The sequence below is a fragment of the Chanos chanos genome, chromosome 10 (assembly GCF_902362185.1).
Source record: "Chanos chanos chromosome 10, fChaCha1.1, whole genome shotgun sequence".
NCBI classification, from domain to species: Eukaryota; Metazoa; Chordata; class Actinopteri; order Gonorynchiformes; family Chanidae; genus Chanos; species Chanos chanos.
In genome coordinates this window covers 3304950-3330840 of record NC_044504.1, presented here as the reverse complement: position 1 = coordinate 3330840, position 25891 = coordinate 3304950, and the positions used below count along the sequence as shown (strand labels likewise).

At 43.9% G+C, this 25891-nt stretch overlaps 1 protein-coding gene across 1 annotated transcript in view; it reads left to right on the top strand.

Annotated features, from left to right (window-relative positions):
- The window catches only part of dnah7 (dynein, axonemal, heavy chain 7), a 69671-nt gene extending 45653 nt beyond the window's left edge, over positions 1–24018 (top strand). The window contains exons 48-64 of the mRNA XM_030786563.1: positions 1004–1194; positions 3013–3146; positions 3265–3600; positions 6850–6976; positions 7794–7988; positions 8204–8296; positions 8663–8839; positions 9054–9215; positions 9857–10057; positions 11746–11907; positions 13455–13640; positions 14460–14597; positions 17345–17575; positions 19836–19988; positions 20528–20705; positions 21748–21851; positions 23812–24018. Coding sequence (XP_030642423.1) covers positions 1004–1194; positions 3013–3146; positions 3265–3600; positions 6850–6976; positions 7794–7988; positions 8204–8296; positions 8663–8839; positions 9054–9215; positions 9857–10057; positions 11746–11907; positions 13455–13640; positions 14460–14597; positions 17345–17575; positions 19836–19988; positions 20528–20705; positions 21748–21851; positions 23812–24018 — 2975 coding nt within the window. The remainder of the gene's footprint in view (positions 1–1003; positions 1195–3012; positions 3147–3264; positions 3601–6849; positions 6977–7793; positions 7989–8203; positions 8297–8662; positions 8840–9053; positions 9216–9856; positions 10058–11745; positions 11908–13454; positions 13641–14459; positions 14598–17344; positions 17576–19835; positions 19989–20527; positions 20706–21747; positions 21852–23811) is intronic.
- Positions 24019–25891: the final 1873 nt, after the last annotated feature.

Sequence of the window (25891 nt, the reverse complement as noted above, 5' to 3'; positions counted from 1 at the left end):
GCGTTTGACAAATACGAAGACTCAGATGTCCCCCTCACTCTCCCCTTTGCGACTTGATTGACTCATTTATGAAAAAAAAAAAAGAAAGAAAGAAAGAAAGAAAAAAAAACACATTGCCTAAAAGCATTGTGTCAGTGTAATTTTTTTTTGTGTGTGTGTGTGTCATCTCCCTTATGGATGGCCCAGAAGTGGGAGACAAACCCAACAAGTGAACGTAGCAGGTAATCTAACCGGAGAGACCAAGCTGTGTTTATTTACTGTGCTGTGTCAGTTTTTCCCTTGTGAAGCGTCGTAGTCAGCTGGCGTGGGCCGGCTGACGCGTTTGTCACTGTCGTTTTTGTTCGAACGCTTCCCTTATGGCTTTAAGATTGCGCCCTGACTGTGAATTGCATACACCTCCTGTTTGCCTGCTTACCTCACTGCCTCAGACAGATACTTTGGTCTGCCAGCAGTAATTAGCTGTAATTATGAATCACCGTATTGCCCATGAATCCGTCCAAAATATGAACAGGGTATCTCAACACTTAGCTCCTTCTCCTGGCGTGAGTGAAATTGTTAGTGTGTGAGAGAGAGAGAGAGAGAGAGAGATCTTGTAAAATATCAGAACATCAAAGTGAGACAGACTGTCTCTGTTCTGAAGACGAGAAGTAGTAGTGCAGCTTAGGGACACAGTTTCAAAGAGTCGTCAGGTCCTTACACATCATCAGAGGGAACTGTAATCCACATTGGTGTGCCTCTCCACTGGCCATGGGCTTTTGTCTTTGCTGCGCTGTTTTTGTTGTCTCCACTCTGTCCCAAAGTGTTACCTGCTTAAGCGCCGCTTCAGAACTTGTTTTTTTTCGGTTGTCTTGTTTGTTAGGGTGTAAAGTCGCGGTCCGCTTTTACCCTGTGTTCCATAAAAAAAAACGACTCGATTACAACATAGCGTTGATAATAATTTGTGTTAATCTTCATGAATTAAAAATGACTGAGTGTTTCTCTTGTCTGACTGTCTGGCCGTCAGTGTTGCTGGAGAATGTTGGAGAGGAGCTGGACCCCATTCTAGAGCCCTTGTTGTTGAAGCAGACCTTCAAACAAGGAGGCAGCATCTGTATCCGTCTGGGAGACTCCACTATAGAGTACGCCCCAGACTTCCGCTTCTACATCACCACCAAGCTTCGCAACCCCCATTATCTACCAGAGACATCAGTCAAGGTGGGATTTCACACACACACACACACACACACACACACACACTCACACACACACACACACATTTACACTCACACATTCTCTCTCACACACACATTATTATTCTTCATTTCATTTTTCTATTTGCAGTACAAAGATGACAGATGAGTCACTGACAAACTGGCGGTAAAAAATAGCACAAATGGACCCCCTGTTGTGAACATGTTATAAAAAATTGTACTCAGCAATAAACCTTAAAATCACTCAATTATGCATTGCTACAAAACGTAGAAGGACAATGGATGGTTTGAAAATGTATATATATATCATTAAGAATAAAAGAAGGCAGATGCTGGAGCGTACCTTTTCATCTGGATAAAAGATTATCCAATGAGACTTAATGCAGTGTTTGTAACAGACATGGGTAAGTGGTTATCCTAACCCAACTCTTCACACACACATTCTGCTTTTCTTTTCTTTTTTCTCCACTATCCAGAAAACAAATGCGGTGTGTCTATGGCCACAGGCTCTCTTGGCTAATGGCTTGTTGTGTCTTAACTTTTAGTCAAGCTTGCGGTGATGTATGGCTGATCGGCAGTTGTAAAGTGTTGCTGTAGCTACCTCACTTGGGTAATGTTTATTCACTTCACTGGTTTAATTGTTGATGCTCATGTCTAAAATGGCAAAGCGCAGCTGCCTGAGACAGGTGTGTGTGTGTGTGTGTGTCTGTCTGTCTAATGAGCCTCACATTTACATGTTGTAACAAACAGCTGTAGGCTTAGTTCAATAAGACACATGCACTGCTATGTCATAATGATAAAAACTCTTTTTAATATGAGTCAGACTGAACTATTCATTAAAACATTGAGAAAAAATGAGCCTCTCTGCTCTATTCTATGGAGCATCAGTATCCACTGAATTATCACAGAATTTGCTCTGTAAATATTCAAATTACACGTTGCCCAACTGCAATTTTGCTGCCATCCACACTGACAAGCATTCAGTGAAGATCCTGCAGTATGACTTTGCCAGTCACAAGTATATTCAGAGTTCTTTGAATTCTCTTTTATGTTACTTCTGCCTTCAAAAGCAGAGGCTGCAACTGCTTATCATCACACCAACATGAATGAACACTGCAGTGCTTAACAGGGCTTGAGTGAAAAGTCAGTCCCCCTCAGCAGTGATGCCTGCTACTCCTAACCTGTAACAGTCATCTTCTATCACAATAGCACTAATATTTAATGGTCTCCCACCAAGTGGCCAGGGGGGGGGATTCAGAATGTCTCTCATAAAGGCAAAATGGAGGGGGGGGGAGGATTCAGAATGTCTCTCATAAAGGCAAAATGGCATTTTTGAAATAGGGCATTAGTCGTGGTTTCTCTTGTTTTGAACCTTTTACTGGCGGCCATTGAAGGAGACTGCGGTAGTTGTCTTTTCTTTTTTTTTTTTTTTTGGTGAGTGCTCTGTTCTATTTGACTGCACCTCGTCCCTGCGTCTGCTGTGCGTTAGGTCTTGTTCATTTCCATTTGAAACAGAGGAGCTCTAGCTCTTGCTGAGGAGCTCATGATGGTAAGCCAAGCCGGCTACAACAAGGCAGATTTTTAAATGGAAATAGCAACATGATTCACAGTAGTGCACAGCATTCATCTGGGCATTTGTCCCCCTCAAACACTGAAGGTAATGTGAATTCATGGACATTTCGGTCGGCTGATGGAAACCGTAGCCACTTTTAATTTTGCATAAAAGTCCGGTTTTCTAGATCGGGAGCTCTCGTAACGACCAGTGCAGTAGTTTTGTGGGGCTCTCTTAGCTGCTGTTCCCTGCTTGTCCCCGGGTCCTCAGGTCACGCTGCTTAACTTCATGATCACTCCAGAGGGGATGCAGGACCAGCTGCTGGGGATTGTGGTGGCCCGAGAAAGGCCAGACCTGGAGGAGGAGAAGCAGGCCCTGATTCTACAGGGAGCTGAGAACAAAAGGTAACGCCCCCTTTTAGAGACTTCGTTTCAGCGGCGGTTGTTGTCGTTGGTGGCCTGGTGAACAAATTATTGCCATGTCTGAAAACAAGACCTGTAAGGTTTTACCTTTGATTTTTAGACAGCTGAAGGAGATTGAAGACAAGATCCTGGAGGTGCTCTCCTCTTCTGAGGGCAACATCCTGGAAGATGAGACGGCAGTTCAGATTCTGTCCTCTTCCAAGGTGCTGGCCAACGAGATTTCAGAGAAACAGGCTGTTGCCGAGGAGACGGAGGTGAAGATCGACGAGACGCGGATGGGCTACACACCCATAGCCGTCCACTCAGCCATTCTGTTCTTCTCCATCGCTGACCTGGCCAACATAGAGCCCATGTACCAGTACTCACTCACCTGGTTTATCAACCTCTTCATCCTCTCCATCGACAACTCAGACAAGAGTGATGTTCTTGATCAGAGGTATCTGACAGCTGGTGAAATATGGTATTAACAGTCATTATTGCACATGTATGAAATTACTACAGGTACCATTACAGGGATCATATTAATTTACAGGCATTCATTTATTTATGTGGTCACTGGATGTATATAGATGAATTTTCTTAAAAGTTTTAATAATTGTCCATGATCATGTTTTTTTTTCTTTTGTCTGTACGATCACAGCTTGCTCTATGTGCAGTTAATCCATTTAATTGAAATGAGTACATCATATCATTGAAAAAAAACAAACAAAACAAAACTTGTTGTCAAAGTCATGGGTGGAGGTAGAGGTTGTGTGATTGAAGAGAATCCAAATTCAGCACAACACTACTCAACACCGCATGACACTACTCAACGCAACACAACACTACTCAACGCAACACAACACTACTCAACTCAACACAAAACTACTCAACGCAACACAACACTACTCAACTCAACACAACACTACTCAACACCGCATGACACTACTCAACGCAACACAACGCTACTCAACTCAACACAACACTACTCAACGCAACACAACACTACTCAACTCAACACAACACTACCCCACGCAACACAACGCTACTCCACGCCGCAAAGCACTACTCAACACAACACAACACTACCCCACGTAACACAACACTACTCAACGCCGCACAACTCAACACAACACTACCCCACGTAACACAACACTACTCAACGCAGCACAACACTACTCAACGCAGCACAACACTACTCAACTCAACACAACACTACTCAACGCCGCACAACACAACTCAACACAACACAACACTACTCAACGCCGCACAACACTACTCAACTCAGTACAACACTACTCAACACAACACAACACTACTCAATGCAGCACAACACTACTCAACGCAACACAACATTACTCAACGCCGCACAACTCTACTCAACACAACACAACACTACCCCACACAACACAACACTACTCAACGCAACACAACACTACTCAACACAACACTACACTACTCAACACCGCACAACACTACTCAACACAACACAACACTACTCAACGCCGCACAACACTACTCAACGCATCACAACACTACTCAACTCAACACAAAACTACTCAACACATCAAAACACTACTCAACTCAACACAAAACTACTCAAGGCATCACAACACTACTCAACACAACACTACACTACTCAACGCTGCACAACACTACTCAACACAGCACAACACTACTCAATGCAACACAACACTACTCAACGCATCACAACACTACTCAATGCAACACAACACTACTCAACACAACACAACACTACTCAACGCCGCACAACACAACTCAACACAACACTACTCCACGCAACACAACACTACTCAACACCGCACAACACTACTCAACTCAACACAACACTACAGAACGCAACACAACACTACTCAACTCAACACAACACTACCCCACGCAACACAACACTACGCAACGCTGCACAGCACTACTCAACACAACACAACACTAACCCACGTAACACAACACTACTCAACGCAGCACAACACTACTCAACACAACACAACACTACTCAACGCAACACAACACTACTCAACACAACACTACTCAACGCAGCACAACACTACTCAACACAACACAACACTACTCAACACAACACTACTCAATGCAACACAACACTACTCAACACAACACAACACTACTCAACGCAACACAACACTACTCAACACAGCACAACCGTACTCGATGCAGCACAACACTACTAGAGATCATGTCAAATGTGACAGAAGTACAGGGGTAAGCCAGGTTTTCAGATATCAGTAGTAAAGTCCCCCTGTGAATCAAACACTGACAAGACCATTAGCTGATAAGAAATGACTATATTCATTTGATGTAGGAGTTATAGTGGGTGTCTAATCTCGTCAGCTAAGTCATCATCATCATTGTTCACATAAATGAATTCAAATTTCATGTACCTCTGTAACGTGTGTGTGTGTGTGTGTGTGTGTCTGTATCTGTGTGTGTCTATTCATTTACATTTATTCATTTCATTCGCACAGTTGCTTTGGATAAGAGATTTTGAGTGACAGAACGGTAAAATAGATGTTTTTTGTAGTATTTTTATCTCTGGTATCCAGGAGTTCATCGTCTTTACCTGAGAGCATGGATAGCATATTTTCATAGAGCATGTATTCAACATACATGGTCTGTTTGTCCAAAAGGTGTCACAGTCTCTCTGAACCAGTGAAATCAAAATATAAGCTTGCTTATTTTCTCAGGCCATTGTAACCCCTTTGTTTGCTTTTCATGAAGAGATGCAGCATGATTAACATCCCCGCGGATGTAACCAAGTCGCCTAATTAACCCGGCCGAGAACTTGGGACGGATAGCAATAGGCACTTTCAGACAAACCTCAGGGACCTGTTCCCCCTGTAATGAATACAAATGAAACAGTAACAGAATGTCAATGCGCCGTTACATTAAAACACGCGCACACACACACACACACACAGAGCTCAGTATTATTAACCTAACAAAACAAGTAGGAGGTTCTCCATACAGAGTCGTAATGGAATGTATGGCAATAATGATTTCATTTTTTCCTTTGTAAGGTCTCTGATTGAAAGACTAGAGTCACTCTTTAAACTCCCATATAAATCAACACAATAGATAGTGAGAGTGGAAAATGGACGTGAAAACACCAACACACACACACACACACACACACACAAAAAATATGGAGCGCTGACAATAATCATTTGAACAAAATGACATGCCACAATGTTGGATTTATCAGCGGTGCTTCTGTGTCATCTTTTCCAAACGCCACAGTGCGGTAATTTAGAGTGAACCGAGAAATGAATGTGCACTGTTGAAAGCTACATGGGCGACTTCAAATAATCATTCATCTTTTGTTAATGGCTTGAATATATTAGACAGAGTGAGCTGCCAGTATGGTAATGATATAGACATACATATTCAGACACAAATGAAATAATGTCTCCGTATATACGTCGTCCTTTCATCACTCGCCTCAGCCGGGCGTCATAATGAATGCATTCCCTCATAAAGCCGGTACAGTTAGAACGCCTTCTAAATGAAGTGATAATTCAAACCCAGGTTCCCCAAGTAACATGTCCTCTGGCTATGGGATATTTAGTTTTACAGATAAACATGTTTTTCAAAAAAAAGAGAGGGAAAAAAAAAACGAAGAAAGTATCTGTTACCTTGTCATCACTAATATTGCGCTCTCTCTGGTGTCCAGATTACAGATTCTGAGGGATCATTTCACGTACTCACTTTACGTCAACGTTTGTCGTTCGCTCTTTGAGAAGGACAAGCTGCTCTTCTCGTTTTGTCTTACGGTCAACCTGCTTAAGCATGACAAACTGGTGAGTACCTCTACCCCTTTAGTCCTTCAGTTAAGTACCTCTACACCTCTAGTCCTTCATTTAAGTACCTTTACATCTCTAGTCCTTCATTTAAGTACCTTTACACCTCTAGTCCTTCATTTAAGTACCTTTACATCTCTAGTCCTTCATTTAAATACCTCTACACCTCTAGTCCTTCATTTAAGTACCTCTACACCTCTAGTCCTTCAATTAAGTACCTCTACACCTCTAGTCCTTCAATTAAGTACCTCTACACCTCTAGTCCTTCATTTAAGTACCTTTACATCTCTAGTCCTTCATTTAAGTACCTTTACACCTCTAGTCCTTCATTTAAGTACCTTTACATCTCTAGTCCTTCATTTAAATACCTCTACACCTCAAGTCCTTCATTTAAGTACCTCTACACCGCTAGTCCTTCATTTAAGTACCTTTACATCTCTAGTCCACTTTAAGTACCTTCACACCTTTAGTCCTTCATTTAAGTACCTTTACACCTTTAGTCATTCATTTAGGTCAGGCCTGCATGACCTTCATCTTAGCTGACGTCTTAGTGTACAACTGACTGTTTGTCAGTTAAGGTAGATCAAATACTAATCAGATACTCAGTTATATTTTAGGAGTCATGTTGTGTCAGTGCAACCAAATGGCATTTATTGTGTAAGGACCAGGACTTTAAATCCTTTATGGATGTAAAGTCACTTTCAGTTGGTGAATAACCTTTTGTCATCGGTAAAGTGTTACAGCGCGCAGGCCATTCAGTGGTCCTCACCGTACAACCCTGGCCTCTCAGCCTGACCCATTTGCTCTCTAACCTCAGGTGGATGAAAATGAGTGGCGATTCCTCCTGACAGGCGGAGTGGGGCTGGATAACCCTCATTCTAACCCCTGCACATGGCTGCCCAAAAAATCCTGGGACGAGATCTGTCGGCTGGACGAGATGGAGGAATTCAGCGGCCTGAGGAAGGACATGGCACGTCTGAAAGACGGCTGGAGGGAGGTGTACGACAGCAAGGTAATGTTGACCTGAGACAACTCACACACACACGCGTGCACTCTCTCACACACGCATACACTCGCTTACACGCATACACACTCGCCTCTTCTCTCTCTCTCTCTCTCTCTCTCTCTCTCTCACTCTCTCTCTCTCCCTGAGGAGACTTCTGATTTAGGATCATATTTACATTAAAACGAAAGGAACAAAAGCAAAAAGAGTTTTTTGGTTTTCAGGATCCTCATCACAGCCGTTTCCCTGGGGAGTGGGAGGAAAGGTTAGGCCCATTCCAGAGGATGTTGATGATTCGCTGCCTGAGACCAGACAAGGTTAGACTCTGTTATACTCTCCACACCCTCCTCACATCAGCAGTAAACTCTCACGGCATGGCCCTACCTACTCTATAATGGGTCAGTAAACATTTACACGCACACACTCACTCACACACACACACGCACACACACAGTAATGCAAGTGTGCTTGTTAAGCCAGTTTTCAGTCTTTACCAGAACTTTTATTAAATGGGAGACAGGACAAAAAAAGCTACATGAACTTATAAACATAAAGAATCTATATATGTGTATACATTCATACATAAACATATATTTATATGTTCATATATATGAACTTTTTTCTGCTCAGATTGAATATTTCTCCAGATCTTCCTATATTCTCTTTGACTGTTGTGTTTTCAGGTTATTCCTATGGTACAGGAGTTTGTATCTAACAGCCTTGGGCAGCAGTTCATTGAAGTGCCCCCATTTAACCTCGGCAAAGCGTTTGGGGACAGTCACTGCTGCGCCCCCCTCATTTTCATCCTGTCTCCAGGCTCCGACCCCATGGCCGCACTGCTGAAGTTTGGGGACGAGCAGGTGAAGACCAAACCTGAACCAGAATCATTATCTCCTTTTACTTCCGTAACAATAATGTGAAACTGTTTTCTTCATTCTGACACTGAGGATAATAAAATGATTATGCAGTTAGCCTTCGCTAACCCAGTGGCAGACATAAAGTGTGTGAGACAAACTTGCGCCCATTTGAGCGGGCGTGGCTTTGACGCGCTCTGATTGGCTGCCGCTGCTGCAGGGCTTCACGGGGAACAAGCTGACTTCTCTGTCTCTGGGCCAAGGCCAGGGTCCCATCGCCATGAAGATGATTGAGACGGGGGTGAAGGAGGGCACCTGGGTAGTGCTGCAAAACTGCCACCTGGCCACCTCCTGGATGTCCACCCTGGAGCGAGTCTGTGAGGTGTGTGTGTGTGTGTGTGTGTGAGAGTGAATGAGAATGTTCCAGAAGAACTGTAATGAGAGCAAACTGTTCTCTTCATTATTGCGCGTGGCTGTTTATTTCACACATTCATTTTTTTCTTCTTCTTTTTTTCTTTTTTTTTTTTTATCACACAATGTTGTGGATTGCTTTCGGCTGTTCGGAGTGATAATGGAATTCAGTGGTATGGAAATGAACGACGGTGTTTTCCGTCATCACCGTTTGTGTCTTCGGTTGAAAAGTCACTTAAAGAGCAAATATCTAATAACCACAGCTTTCGTTATCACAATCTCTCTGTCAAACACTCCACTGCAAATGTGCCTTCACCTTTAACCGTGAAAATGATGGGCTCCCATACGCCAAATGAATCCACTTCACAGCAGTGGATGTTTATGCTGGTTCTCACTGTTCTAATACTGTTACCAGTATGAATGTGTGGTATACCCGTGCATCTGATACTGACACCAGTGAGTGCATTTGGTCTACCTGTATTTATAAAACCGTTCCCAGTGTGACTTATATACCTGTAGATCTAAACCGGTTCCCAACATGACAGTGTATTATACCTGTACATCTAATACTGCTCTCAGTGTGATGGTATGTTGTACCTGTCCATCATCCAGGAGTTGAACCCTGACACGACCCACCCAGAGTTCCGGCTGTGGCTCACCAGTTACCCGTCGCCCAGTTTCCCCGTGGCCGTGCTGCAGAACGGCGTGAAGATGACCAACGAGGCTCCCAAAGGGCTTCGCTCTAACATCATACGCTCCTTCCTCATGGACCCCATCTGCGACCAGGAGTTTTTTGGCAGCAGCTCCAAGCCAGTGAGTCAGGGGGGTTGTATTTGCCGCATCGGCAGCAGGGCTGTTGGCTATGATATGTGACAGTTCAGGTGGTTTTACCTCTCACTGTAACAGATACAGTTTTTTTTTTATTTTTACACAACCAGAGAGAGGGGTTAATGAAAGTGATGGGTGATGTGTCTGGAGTGGATTATGGTTGCCGTGGTGATAGATGTGGCTGAGGGGGTGATATCAATACTCCGTGGCTCTAGATAGATACATACATACATACATACATACATAGACAGATAGATAGATAGATACATACATACATACATACATACATGCATACACAGACAGACAGACAGACAGACAGATAGATAGATAGACAGTTTCTTTGTTGTCCTTTTACAAGGTGATTTGTTGTCACGGTCACACAAAGCCTCGCACATGATTCCATCACCACGATGTACCCCCCAAAACCACAGTGTACACCTAACATAGACATAACATAACATGAATAAGTATACATGAATAACACTATATACACCAGAACCACAGTGTACACCTAACATAGACATAACATAACATGAATAAGTATACATGAATAACACTATATACACCAGAACCACAGTGTACACCTAACATAGACATAACAGAACATGAATAAGTATACATGAATAACACTATATACACCAGAACCACAGTGTACACCTAACATAGACATAACAGAACATGAATAAGTATACATGAATAACACTATATACACCAGAACCACAGTGTACACCTAACATAGACATAACAGAACATGAATAAGTATACATGAATAACACTATATACACCAGAACCACAGTGTACACCTAACATAGACATAACAGAACATGAATAAGTATACATGAATAACACTATATACACCAGAACCACAGTGTACACCTAACATAGACATAACAGAACATGAGTAAGTATACATGAATAACACTATATACACCAGAACCACAGTGTACACCTAACATAGACATAACAGAACATGAATAAGTATACATGAATAACACTATATACACCAAAACCACAGTGTACACCTAACATAGACATAACATAACATGAATAAGTATACATGAATAACACTATATACACCCAACATAGATACATGCACCGGCCGAAGACTGTTCTCCAGTCACTCTGTATACTGTCAGTCGGCTCCAGAGATGGGGAGGGGGGGGGCGATCTTGTACATCTTTCCTGTCATACACTGTAGAACAAGATGACTGTTTTGGTGTTGATGGTAACTGCACAGTTTGAAAACAGGAAAATGATTGACAGAAATGTATATTTCACTGACCTGTTTTTGTCCATGCAGAGCGGTGACAACAGGATGATGAGCAGATATTTGTGTTGTTCGTTTAACAGGATTGAACAGCTAGGAGAGCAAGACGTGTTCACTATAAACCATATTCTCAGGCATGTCTTAGGGCCCCTGGCCGGCACATGGACAACTTCTGAGCAGTGTGTAGTGCGGACAAAGGAAGGCCTGGTCGTGCCCCAAGACATCATTTGATTAGTTGTTGATTTTTTAAAAATAGTTTAACACGGTTTGGGTCAAAAATCAAAAGTACTCATTGAGTCTCATAGTAATGGAAAGGGTTTTCTTTAGGGGACACACAGAGAGAAAATCACTTTTTATCCTTCTAATGAGGATGTCAACGTGTGTGTGTGTGTGTGTGTGTTTTCAGCCCGTGTTTAAGAAGCTGCTGTACGGGCTGTGTTTCTTCCATGCCCTCACTCAGGAGAGGAGAAAGTTTGGTCCCCTGGGCTGGAATATTCCGTACGAGTTTAATGAGACTGACCTGCGCATATCTGTCCAGCAGCTCCACATGTTTCTGGACCAGTATGAGGTCAGTGCTCTAACGCTGCACACACATTTGTCAGAGGGCTGCACCTCATTAAAGGCACCGTCTTTCAACGCACTTCTCTGCAGGGTCACTACATCCTGTTATTCTTTCTCTTCTCTTCTCTTCTCTTCTCTTCTCTTCTCTTCTCTTCTCTTCTCTTCTCTTCTCTTCACACGCATGTGCTGACACACACACATACATAAATACAAATCACGAGGACACCTTTTCATTTTTCAGTTACAGTTCATCAGATATTTATTGCTGGGACATTCTGTGTGTATTTACACTTTGGTTTTGTGTGGGCCATTATTCATGTAACATGCACACGCGCGGAGCTTGTCAGCAGGTTTATTTTTATACACTCGAGCATTCCTTTCATGAAGTGGATTTAAAAAGGGGGATTTTGACATTTCCTGGCATCCTCCTACTTTCCCCAACCTCCTGTTCAAAACGAGGACCTTGTAAACTGATCAAGAGCTTCTCTCAATCCACTGACATTTCCAACACACGCACACACACACACACACACACACACGTGCACCCAGAAGCCAAGCATTGGCTTGTCGCATTAGCAAGGGAAATTTCCGACAGAAATGTCAGCGTCCGAGCCGTCTCCACATGCACACCTCTCATCGCCTCTCGCCGATCGTTATATTGAACGTCTGTGTGTCACCAGCACACTTAATGAAAACAGCCTTTGTTGTACGTCGAAGCAAATAGAGGTCAGGGTCTTTTTTTTTTCACTGTCTGGGATCTAAGGGGATACACAATACATTTCTCTTCTCAAAAGGCGACAGTAACGTAATAAACATGTAAAGCCAGGGATATAGCCAACCCTTGGAAAGATTAGAATTTCTAAATGTCATTTTACCATTTTATTGAAGCTTAGCGTGGGCTTTTTCACGTTTGGGAATGTGTTCGCTTCTTTATTCGGTATATGTGTACGTTACAGAGGATAAATCAGTCCAGATTGACTGTCATCCCTGAAAAGGTATCATGAATGTCAAGTGACCTAACTGAAAATACAGGTCCCACTGAATAGACTGATAACTGGAATACTGCCGACTCTATTTGAGATTTGATGTAAAATGTCGTACTGACAGGACAAAAATGTATCACCTTTGAGGGGTAATTCTTTATTACAACAGAGACTGTTCAGCTTAGTTCAGCCTAATCCTAAACCTTAAGTACTGCATTAGAATGGTTATCACACCTAGAAATCAATCATTACAACTTGTGGACAAATAAAACGTTGCCTGAAATCGTATTAAAGCTTGTGCGTAATGTCAGTGTTCACTAAAGTTCTCCTTAAGTACTCTCAGCCATCTGAAATGTATACTCCTCCACAGAATAGCACTTTAGAGTCTGCTGAACCGTTTACTGATTAGCTGACATTATCAGACATATGTTGAGTGAGGGGAAAACGCTGAGATTGAAAATGACTCCTATTGAGAAAGTTCCTGATCTATTCTAATTGTCTCTGGTCAGACGGCTGTGTTCCCTCTGTGAAAATAGTCTGAAAGTCATATAATGGCGTCATTTTGTTGCAGGAGGTGCCGTTTGACGCCATACGCTACATGACGGGCGAGTGTAACTACGGCGGCCGCGTGACCGACGACTGGGACCGCAGGACACTCCGCACCATCCTCTCCATCTTCTACACGCCCCAGATCATCCAAGACCCCCAGTACAAGTTTGACCCCAGTGGCCTGTACTACGCCCCCCCAGAGGGAGACGTAAGGCCGCGCACACACACACACACACGTATACACACACTCGTACACACACACACACACACACACACACACACACACACACACACACACTCGCGCACACACACACACACACACACACTCACGCACACACACACACACACACACACAAACACACACTCACGCACACACACACAAAACAAACAAAAAAAAAACCCAAACAAGTCCCCGGAGAACTCAAATTGCCCAGAGTCAGACTTTTTACACTTTTCATTTTAAGCAAACATTATTCATATGCCATTCAGTCTGATGCCTGGTCGCCAGGAATAAATCATTCATTAGAAGTAATCACCCAGTCAATGGACATTTAAAACAAATTATTGTTTACATTAAAAGTCAAGCTTTGATTTCGCCATTTGCATTTGGCTAATCTTAATTACCATTTTGATTTGTGCGTCCGAACCTAGTTTTTCCACTTGTTTTTAGACTGTTGACCTTACTGAGGGAAAGAAAATGCACAAATTTTCTTAAAAATATGCACGGGCAGTCTGTTTTAAGACTTGTGAAATCATAATGGCATATAAGTTTAATAACCAAGCTCAGCGGGTCGCAGCCAGTAGGGCCTGTTTAATTTATTTGTGAGCCCATGTATAATCTATGCACAATTTTATTTGGCATTTTCTTTCCAAATCTTTTATTCATGAAATTTCATTTGCATAGTCATTATTATAAATGTCAGCAATCTCACAGGGGTATGGTCTTTTAAGCATATGACATCGCTTAGTGTCTGTGCAGCCTGGAGGTTCTGGTGCCGCATTTAAATCCGCGGTTCTCTGCTTTCAGTATAACAGCTATATCGAGTACACCAAGACCCTGCCGCTGTACCCCTCGCCCGAGATCTTCGGCATGAACGCCAACGCTGACATCACCAAGGACCAGGTGGAGACGCAGCTTCTGTTTAACAGTATCCTCCTCACTCAGGTACTGAAGCCAGTATATCCACTGGACTTACTGAACTCAAGTCTTTGTCTGTCTGCTAAAGGCACTGATGTCAGGGGCCGTTCGCAAGGCCCTCCCCTCCCCCCGCACAGAGATGGTACGATGCATATTTACAGAACACGTTTAGACGTTTGAAAATTCAAAGACGCAGTCATACGCTAAGAAAAACAACAAAAGCCACAGTCAAACAGTTTAAATCACAGACCTGTGGTCCCTCTGGGCCTAAAAAAACAAATCTGCCCCAATCAGATGACATCCCGTGGTGCATGAGAGGCCCTGTCCAGAGCCCCCCTGTGACGGACAACAGGCTGAAGAGTGGCTGTAAGAACCACTCGGTAGTTCTAGACTGGTTACAAGAACTTTGTTACAAGAACTTTAGCAACAAATACACTGCACCAGAGACCACCATGTGCAGGGCCCATTGGGAAAAAGGCATGAGTGATGGACTAGACTACTTAACTTTAGGGGTGTCACTCCACTCTCAAAGTGACTGGGACATTATTCCCCATGACTCATCCCCGAAATAAAAAAAAAAAAAAAAAGCCCATACCCGCACACACTCTCTCCTCGTCCTCCTCCCTGCTGAGAGTCCATTACAGCTCGTCAGTGTTTACACCAAACGACTTCAGTATTAACAGGCTCTCTCTGCTAATGAAAGTCACATAGTCAATATTAGCATCAGGGTATTCACTTCTTTTGGAGGGTGATATGAAATAAGTCTAAAATTATTCACACAATTCTCAGTCTGCAGATTAAAATGTACTGGCAAGAGCAGTAGTGCATGTTCAAACGTGTATGTCAGATTTCTCATCTGTCTTCATAATAATAATAATAATAATAATAATAATAATAATAATAATAATAAAACTGTGCCTCAAGTGTTTCTGGGCTGGAGATGACTGCAGTTGTTAATACCTACTGTTGAAATGTAAAAAGCTGTGAACATCTTAAATCAACAATAAACCACTTTCATATCGATTTAATGATATCTGTATATCATGGGTTTAAAGACATAGAGGTCTAAAGCCCCAGCCGTGGAATCCACTCTCATTGGACACATTGGTTGTTACAGTGTGCTCACCAGAAAGAGACTGACACTGTCAATAACCAATAAAGACAGACCTCATCAATACTATGTGTGTCAAAGCTGAATACAGATACAGACAATGCGTCTCTCTGTTGGTGCTCATATAGACAGAGGTTAGTTTACACTCTTACTGGATATGACTCATTTTACAAATCAGCCCGACAGGAAAGTAGAACATTGTCTGCAATGCCAGGTCTGTTTGAGTAATGTGAAAACGTGATGTGCATTAAAAGCTGGGTTGGTTGTTGTATCTTGGTGAATTCACTGCGGCCTATGTCCTCGGCTCAGTGAGAGAGAAATAAAATAAGGATTTGGAACAGCAGGTAAATAACTATTCGGCTCTTAAAGAGCTGCCTTCTCAGACTGATTGTGGTTTTTAATGCAAACTGTAAACAGACCGCATGCAGTGCACATTTCCACACACAGACAAACGTAATTGCCAGGACGTAGCGCTCGGCTGTAACCCTCGCAGATTAAGATTAACTGTGCGGTGGAAATGTATTTCTGTAAGAACATTGACTAACCGGTTAAGAGTAAGACAATGAGAATGCAAAACCAAGCTCATTCTACTGCTGCCCTACATGAGATTGTTCATAAACCTTTAATATTTAAAATGATTAAACTGTAAGAAAAAAAAAAAAAAAAGAAAGAAATTGTGTGTACTGATTCGAATTAAAGAAGATGCAATTAAAACTTAGTGAGGCTAAGCTCTTGAATCATATTTATCTGGTTAACGAAGATTAATAAGTTGCTCGGCGATGAATTTTGGTCTGCAGCCATTCCCTCAACCCCATTTATCTGCATGAGCTCCACAGGCCGCCCCGAGAGTGCTCTCCCAGCTATCTGTCATCCTTACCGGACCCCCTGTGCTGTCTAATGATTATCTACTGCCATGGAATTGGGGCAAAGCTATCCCAGGACAGTGTAGAGTCACACTGCAATAAGCCACAACAAATGGGCAAAAGTCAGGGCCAAACCTACACATGTATTGATCTACTCCTGATCAACGCTTGTTTTTGTGTGTGTATGTGTGTGTGTGTGTGTGTGTGTGTGTGTGTGTGTGTGTGTGTGTGTGTGTGTTTTTAGGGAGAGCTAACAGTAAGTGGAGGATCAGACACAGACGTGAGGGACATCCAGTATTAAGTAGAGGATAGTACTTAAAATTCAGGAAAAGAGATCACTGAGTAAATTCATAAAGGGTTGTGACTGCATAGTCGAGGACTTCAACTCCAAGGTCAGTTATTTATAGTAAACAAGAAACAGAAGGAGAGAGCTTCAAGTCGCTAACGCTGAATTTCAAGTGGTAAGAGAAATGTAGAAGAGAGGCAGTTGTGAGCTGGCAGTTTGACAAAAATGGCCCAGAAAAAAGTGAGACCAAACAGAGAGAAGTGAGAGGAGGCAGTGTATCAGTCTCTGACAGGAGTGTGTACTGTAACACTACATTTGGCAGAGCTAAAATTATGTACCATATTCTGTTCTGTCACAATGTCACAAAGTCCTTCAGAAAAACCCGATTGTAGGGCTTTAAATGTATGATGCATATTATGTGTGTAGGAAACTGTTTTACCATAGAATAATGGTTGCTGAGGTTAAAGTGATGTGAGTTCATCCCAACACATCTGACTGTGACCCTCGTGTTCAGTCCCGCTCGTCAGGGGGCGATGCCAAATCCTCCGACGACATGGTCTACGAGGTGGCGGCCGACGTCCTGAGCAAGCTTCCGCGGGACTTTGACACGGAGGCGGCCATGCGCAAGTTCCCCACCAGCTACAACCAGAGCATGAACACGGTACTGGTCCAGGAGATGGGCCGCTTCAACAAGCTCCTCCAGACCGTCCGAGACTCCTGCATCAACATCCAGAAGGCCATTAAGGTGAGAGCAGAACCCACAGGCTCACTGCTGGGCCGGGTCAGAAACACAGGTGTGTTCAAAGACCCGTTCAGAGTGGAACAGGAGTGGGAACCGTTCATGACTGTGTGAACCCATGTGAACTGAGTGAGTTAAGATTAAGGGGAGATGGGCGTCAGCCCAGACCGTGACCCTCTGTGAGTCTTAAGTGAGAAGACCATAGGTATCTCACATGCTAGGTATCTGACTGCCACACTCGGTCTGCGTGTGTGCACACGCACTTATGTTCATCCATCTGCTCCAGCCAACTGTATTACTCATACCAGTCTTAATGGGATCCAAATGCACCCAGCTTCAGGAAGAAAAACACACCACTCGAGGCCTTACAGAGCCACTCTCTCTGTGTGTGGAGGCTTTTGTTTGAACTCTCAAAGAACATGTAATGCTTATCAATATTCATACGCCATGACTCGGCAGGAAGGGGCTAGCGCGCTCTCCTCTAGCTCCAAGGCTTGTCATTTAAATGCTTTTCTCTGCTGAGTGTTTCCTTATGTATCTGAGACAACATCCTCGTCTGCTAGCTTCACCAAAGAGCATTAAGGGCCTCGTCTGAACTTTGACCTCTGACCTCTAGATTTTTTTCCACCCTGTTTTGGTTTGTATCATTGAAACACCTGCTGAACACATTTGCTTTGAAAGACCTAATTTAAGGAAACACTTCTGTGATGTGGGTTTTGCTGTTGAAAAGACTAACCTGAACTGCATTAATAAGAGGCAAATGGGTGTTTGATTTGAGGGGCTGACAGAGACCTGTAATTTTATTTTCACCCCCATTTTTATTCATTTATTCATTTTGGCAGGTACCCACAGCTGAAACAGACTAATAATTATTGGATAAAACACCTGCCAACCACAGGGTTCTTTTTTAGACCACCTCATTAGGCTAATAGGCCCAGATTAACATGCAGCCGCTTGCAAATTTATTGTATTGGGCGTACAGACATATTTCAAAAATTCTGTTGAATTGCTTGAGGTAAGATGATCATTTTGAGGGTGGGGCCCATCACACCCATCATCACCAGTGCACCCAGTGCAGTCTAGTCGAGTCCGGTCCAGTGCAGTACAGTCCGGTCCAGTGCAGTCCGGTCCGGTCCGGTCCAGCGCAGTACAGTCCGTCTTTAAATGTATCCACAGTGAGCAACTCCTCTGGCATCGCCCATTTATCACAGCGGGCCCTGCCATCAACCTGCTGTCTGTTACCACAGCCTGGGCCAAAACAACAACCCTTCATGCGTGTCATGATTTGGCAATCAAGTCAGTCTTATTCTGGAAAGCATTTCATACACAGTTCTCCTCTCTGTCTCTCGTCTGTTAATGATATGTTAGTCCATACAAATATCTCTTTGAAAAAAAGAACATGCAATTTTACATGTCATTGAAGTAAGGACTCTGCAAAGCTGGGTTCTGGCCGACCGGAGGCCTGACTGGGAGGCCCGTATGATGGTTCAGATTCAGAGCTGCGTATCTGCGTATCCCCTAAATGCCTCTGCACCCAATCAGGATGAGTCCCCCACCCACCGCCCCAGAAATAGTCCCTCATGTGTGAGTGACAGGCCCAATCCCACTTAGACTCCATCCTTCTCTGGATTTGGAGAGCCCCACCTGCTGCGTCCCGATCAGAGAGAGCGGCTTTCATTTCCACAGCCCAGCGCTGAAGCCCACCCTAATCCTCTAATCTCCGCCTGACTCCTGCTCCCAGGCACCTCTCAGTTCACTCACACATGCACGTCTCTCTCTCTCTCCTCTTTTATTCCTCTAACTCTCACTGTCCTTTCTCTTCTCTTTCTTACGCTCTCTCTATCCCACTTCTGTCCTCCTACTTCTCATCTCTCTCGTTCTTTCTCCTCTGTCACTCATCTCTGCCTCTTTCTGTCTTTCCTTTCGACTGCCCCCACCCCATGCTGCGCCCCCTACGCTGAAATCCAGGGCCTGTGGTCCAAACCGGGCGTGCTCATAATGCAGCCTCTCCTGCTCTCTCCCTGCTCTCTCTATCAGTTCTCTGGCTGAGGTTCAGTGTAGAGCAGACAAGTCCAGTGTTGCACCCACCACATCCTTATCTGATTATCATGTTCAAGAAACGATGTGACAAGTTCACGAAAATCCTAATACTGTAAGAAGAAGCGTGTGTGTGTGTGTGTGTGTGTGCATGTGTGTATGTGTGTATGTGTGTGTGTGCGCGTGTGCGTGTATGTTACATACTAAACTCATTTCTCTACACTGGTAGGGTCTGGTGGTGATGTCAGCTGAGCTGGAGGAGGTGGTGAACAGTATTCTGAAGGGTCGTATTCCTGGCATGTGGATGAAGAAATCTTACCCCAGCCTCAAACCCCTGGGAGCCTACGTCCGAGACTTCTTAGAAAGACTCGCGTTTTTACAGGTGACCGCACCTAGCTGGCCACGAGCCAGCCCTCTCATATCGCGCTATGAAATCATCTGCGTTGTGGGCAGAGCTCCTGCTGGCATTGCTTTTAACAAAGTCATCCCACGGTTCATAGTGGAGTGATGCTAGAGTGGCCTTGAGGGTGGGACAAGCAAGACAGCAGGAGATTCCCATTCTCGCCTTGTGACTGTCCCTTACGCTTTGTGAACTCTGCACAACGCACGAGTATAACACTGAACATAGCAATATCATGTGATTCACAGCAAGAAATATGGATGTGTGTGTGTGTGTGTTTGTGTGTGCACATGTTTAGCTGCTCAGACACACACACACACACACACATTGGTGTGCATTTATATAAACACCCACCCCTGTGCTGTGAGTGACCCTGTCCTATTACAAACACATCTCCTACAGTCCTGCATTTTATTTATATATCTGTATATGAGAAAATGTCAGTTGTGTTGATGTGTGTACGTGTGTGTGTGTGTGTGTGTGTGTGTGTGTGTGTGTGTGTGTGTTTCTCTCGCACACAGGCCTGGTATGACAGTGGAACGCCGGCAGTTTTTTGGATGTCTGGCTTCTTCTTCACTCAGGCTTTTCTTACAGGCGGCCAACAGAACTACGCCCGTAAACATACCATCCCCATCGACCTGTTAGGCTTCGACTACGAAGTCATGGATGACAAAGAGTACAAAAAACCTCCCGAGGATGGTGAGAGAGAGTGTGTGTCAGAGAGAGACAGGGAGAGAGAGAGAGAGTGAGAGAACGAGAGAGAGAAGCCTCCACTGAGCTCCATCAGCCCCTGACTGTGTTCAGAGGCTATCAATCAAAGGCAGTGGTATAAAGTCCTCTTTTACATCAGACTCCCACTGCTCTTTCATCAGTGCGTGATGAGCCCGGCCCGAGAGGGGGGGGGGGCGCGGCAGACCGACTGCCTCTCACAGTGCCCCCCCCCCCCCCCCCCCCCCCCGTCGTGTTTATTAGACAAAAGACGGCGGAGTTTGAGCGACAGAGGGTGAAATGTTGGCATGATGTTTGTCAGAAGGAGCAGTTCCCAGAGCTCTTTTAGCTGGTGCACAATTGAATAAGCTCCTGTTTGTATTATGGCTCGATACAGGAAGAGAACATCTGTGAGAGAACTGGTGTTTTTTTGTCTTAGTGTAGACAAGCATGATGAGCAGCTCTGAATCTGAAAATGGCTTTTCTCTGTTTCACATCCCCTACTCTCTCTCTCTCTGTTGCTCTCTCTCTCTGTCTCTGTCTGTCTGTCTGTCTGTCTGTCTCTCTCTCTCTCTCTCTCTGTCTCTCTGACTCTTTTGCTCTCTTTCTCTGTGTGTCTCTCTCTCTGTCTCTGTCTGTCTGTCTGTCTCTCTCTCTCTCTCTCTGTCTCTGTCTCTCTGACTCTTTCGCTCTCTTTCTCTGTGTGTCTCTCTCTCTGTCTCTGTCTGTCTGTCTGTCTGTCTGTCTCTCTCTCTCTCTCTCTCTCTCTCTCTCTCTGTCTCTGTCTCTCTGACTCTTTCGCTCTCTTTCTCTGTGTGTCTCTCTCTCTGTCTCTGTCTGTCTTTCTCTCTCTCTCTCTGTCTCTGTCTGTCTTTCTCTCTCTCTCTCTGTCTCTGTCTGTCTTTCTCTCTCTCTTTCACATCCCCCACTCTCTCTCTCTCTCTCTTTCTCTTTCTCTCTCTCTTTCTCTCTCTCTGTCTGTCTGTCTCTTTCTCTCTCTCTGTCTCTCTCTCTCTCTCTGTCTCTGGGTCAGGTGTTTATATCTATGGTCTGTTTTTGGATGGAGCACGCTGGGACAGGAAGACTAAACTCTTGGCAGAGTCCTACCCCAAAGTCCTCCATGACACCATGCCAGTGGTGAGTTCTGTCCCCCTGTCCCCCTGTTACTCACAAACCACATCTGTATGTTGTCTCAGTGTACCCATTAACAATGTGTGTGTGTGTGTACGTGATTGCCAGTCTGACCCCACTTCAGCGTCAACCCCAGAACTGACGTGCTATTGCGATAGAAGAAAGAAATCAAAAGATGGTTGCAAAATAACATTTAAATGTGTTAAATCTCTCCTGTTTGACGTGTAATATAAACGCTCCAAACAAAGACTGGTTCGAACAAGCTCCTGAAATGAGAACAACTCATCATATCAGTGAGAAGTCCTTTCACAAGACTTCTGTCTGCGTGGCTTCATAACTAAAATATGAAGGAAAAAGAACCCTCAGCTCTGAGGCTTTCAGCTCCACTTGTAGCCTTCTCTGGAGACAGATGGGGAACAGATTTACCAAAGCCTTTAAAATTCATAAAGATTTGATGTGTAGAATGGATGTGTGAAGAAAGTATGCATTTAAGACTGGTGGTGTCATTGGTTAGACATCTGCTCCTGCTTTATCTGTGGCGAGTGCACGTCTCATAGTTTTGGCCCCATGGATGTGATATCACTCGCACTGAAACCCAGTTGTGCTCCTTTTCCGTGCGGCACCTGTTTGGAGGGAGAATCTCAGTGTCTATATTTCTGTATTAATTTTCTGTGAGATTAGCTACGTCTACATTCTGAATCACAGGCTCCACTCCAGGCAGCTCTTTTCATCTCAACACAATGTTTAAAAGGCCCCTTAAGCCTCCCTGACTAACACAGAGCATCCGAAAGAGAAATCCCACCATTTCTCATCCCTCTCAGGCTGTTTGGATGTCCTGTCGTAGGACAGGTTTTTTCGTTTTTGTGAAGCAAACCAATTTTACAGACCACAAAAGTTGATTTCCTCTGATTTGTTTGATCTTGAGGAGAGTAGGAGTGGTAATTACAGATACATGTGATATATGACTAGTGGTTTGGATGAGGTACTGAAACAGAGTGCTGCTGGCAGGTTCACATGGAGTCAGGAGACAAAACACGACTGATTGAATGATACATCTTTTGTTTTTGTTTTTGTTTTTGCCTTACACATTTGATGTGATGACTATAAATTATGCACAAGTTGCTATTTAATATTCAGACATTTCAGGGCAATTTAACGCCAAGACTTTTGACAAGAGCAGAACTTATTTATGAAATATGTTTATTGTGCATGGTGGAGACTTACCAGAACTTTGAAATGCAAATTCATCACTGGATTTTTTTGTTTATTTAATTCAAATGAGTTCAGTTCTTCCCATAACTCGCATAATTCTGTGGGTTTAGCTTTTCGTTTTCTTTCTTTCTTTTTTTTTTTTTTTTGTAGTGTCGTTTCAGTGCAGACAGGTTTCCTGAGGACCCGGTTCTGTTTATCACCTGGGCCATTGTTTACCGTTTGATGACTGTGAAACTATGTACCCCGGCCCCTCTGATTACATTAGATCTGAAATCATATTATTCATAAAGAGCATTACTCATCCCTGTTCTCTCCATTAGACTGCCGGCATCTCTCATCTGCTCTCGCTTTTAGACGACTCAATCAACCCTTCCTCTTTTCTCCACTTTTAATCACTTTTCCCTCTTTCCTTTTAACGCTCCTTCTGTTCAGGAGATTTCTCCGCACCTGCTCTTACTCTTGCTGTAAGTTCCTCCTAATGTCTGGAGTTTGTCGCTTTGTAACTTTGGCTCTCTCTTTTGCTTTTACACGCCATGCCTCAAAGAAACGTGTGGTAACAGAGCTTTTGATGTTTGACTTTAAAAAAAAAAAAAAAAAAAAGGAAGAAAAAGAAAAAGACAAAATGATATCCCTTAATGGGAGTTTTTTAACAAGCAGCTACACCCCGTGAGTCAGAGTGACTTTGATAAATGAAAAGCCACAGAATTCAGATCCTCTCCCTCCCCCTCCCCCTTCTCTCTGGCCCTGGCTGCAGATTTGGCTGAAGCCCATAAAGAGGCAGGAGATCCCCGAGCGTCAGTGTTATCTCTCCCCCGTCTACAAAACCAGCGAGCGCCGCGGGACCCTCTCCACCACCGGTCACTCCACCAACTACGTCATCGCCATGACGCTCAACTCCGACGTGCCGGCGGAGCACTGGATCCGGCGCGGCGTGGCGCTGCTGTGTCAGCTGGACTCGTAACCTCTCCGGGCTGGACCCCTCCTTCATTACACCCGGTTCTGTTTGTCGCTGTACCGCAAGAGGGTTTCTCTTCTCCGGGCCGTTTCTCCCTGCATGTCTGACTGAAAAATGTTTCAATAAAGCTTTTCATAACATTGAAATTCACAAAATGTGCCTTAGTGAGAGGTAGGAGGGGTGAAATACACTTCAAATACATTGAACAGTTTTAGTAATGTAGGCGATTAGAAGAGGCAAAAACTTCACAAAGCAGACGAGATCGCACTTTAATCTTTGAGAACATTTTTATGATGTTTCAGACACAAGATAAATGACCTTTGCCGCTTTTCGGAATTCTATTTTTGAGAGATTAAAAATCGACTCATTAAAACGAAATGATTTGAAATCAATCTTGTCACAGTATTTATCTTTGCGTTTTAGTAAACAGCCTGCCTGTATAATGAAGACCCACAGTCTGTGGGTTTTGCCTGTGAGACAGAGCTGTGAGGGGAACTGGTGAAAAAATGCCACACAGCTGTGTCACTGATGTCCTGATCTTTAAGAGGAGGCTGGGACTCAGCAGCAGGCCGCGCTGAGGGCGACACATGAACGTAACCTCCAGAGGAAAGCGGGAAACCGCTTGAGGAAAAGGAGGGATGGGGAGTTAACAGAGAGCAGGCACTTCAGGTCAGATGTGCAGTACATTATGCAGTTAACAGCCTATCATGTTTGGGATGGTATTTGACAAAAAAAAAAGCCAGACAGGTTCCCTCACCTGGGTCTGGCTGAGGAGTGCCTTTAGTAGGCGCTTCAGCGGTGTTGTAACTGCTCAACTTCCCAATGTCTCACAGTGAACGGCGGCTTAGACGGTGTCATATTGGCAGTCTGATGGAAAGACCATCAGGTGCCGCCACTGGAGAACACTTTGGGTCAACCCCCATTCTGTTGTTTTTAAATGTGCTATATAAATAAAAGTGACTTCACTTGACTTGACTTAGGTTCTAGTGTTTCAAAAAGCCTGGCTCAGTTTGGGAGTGGTTTCAGTCGACTCAAGGCCTTAGTGGACAAGGTCAGTAAGCCCAAAGCCATTGTGAATGATCACCTGTCAGGGCAATGCATCTCCAGCCTGATGGGAGGAGCCTCTTTTCTGAGACGACAGTGTTCCCGCCCACAGAACACTGTTGACAGCGGTGTAGAGTGTATGCTGACACCTCGTCATCTGCCTGGCTTCAACCCAGTTTTAACGCTTAAAAATTGTCACAGGTGCACTGTTTCTTTTTTTGGATTTTCTCGGAGAAAAACACTAAATGATGGAGTTTCTGGTGCAGAATGATATCCCAGCAACAGACCTGTAGGACATTTGTATATAATCCAGGCCACAGCACACTGACACATTTTCTGTAGGTGTTTCTTTTATTTCGGTAGGTCCTTGTGTATTTAGAGAACTTATCAGACGCGAGAGTCACTTTGCAGACTTTATTTTCCGTTCCTGACAGCGAAATGCACAGACAATTAGCAATGATGGCCAATGCAGTGAACACAGTTATACATCCAGTTTTTGTAAACAACAATAACAACAACAAAAAAAAAAGAAAAGAAAAGGGGAACCGTAAAGACTGGGAGAGCAAAGAAGTATCCTTTGGGGTAAAAACAAACTTTGTTTGGTCAAACTGTTCTGACGGCCTCTTCTCAGGGTTCTGGACGATCCACATACTGAGAGGTGGAGGCTGAAATGTTTCATGGACTTTAAATGGGAAGCTGGTTGATTCAGTGTCAGTTTTTGTGGCTTATGATTGGTTATATAACGGGGCGTGGTTTCTTGCTTTTTTTTGGTTAGCTCATAGGGACAGAAGCATTTTAAAACTCGACAAAAACGTGTGCTCTTGATCCTTTTAAA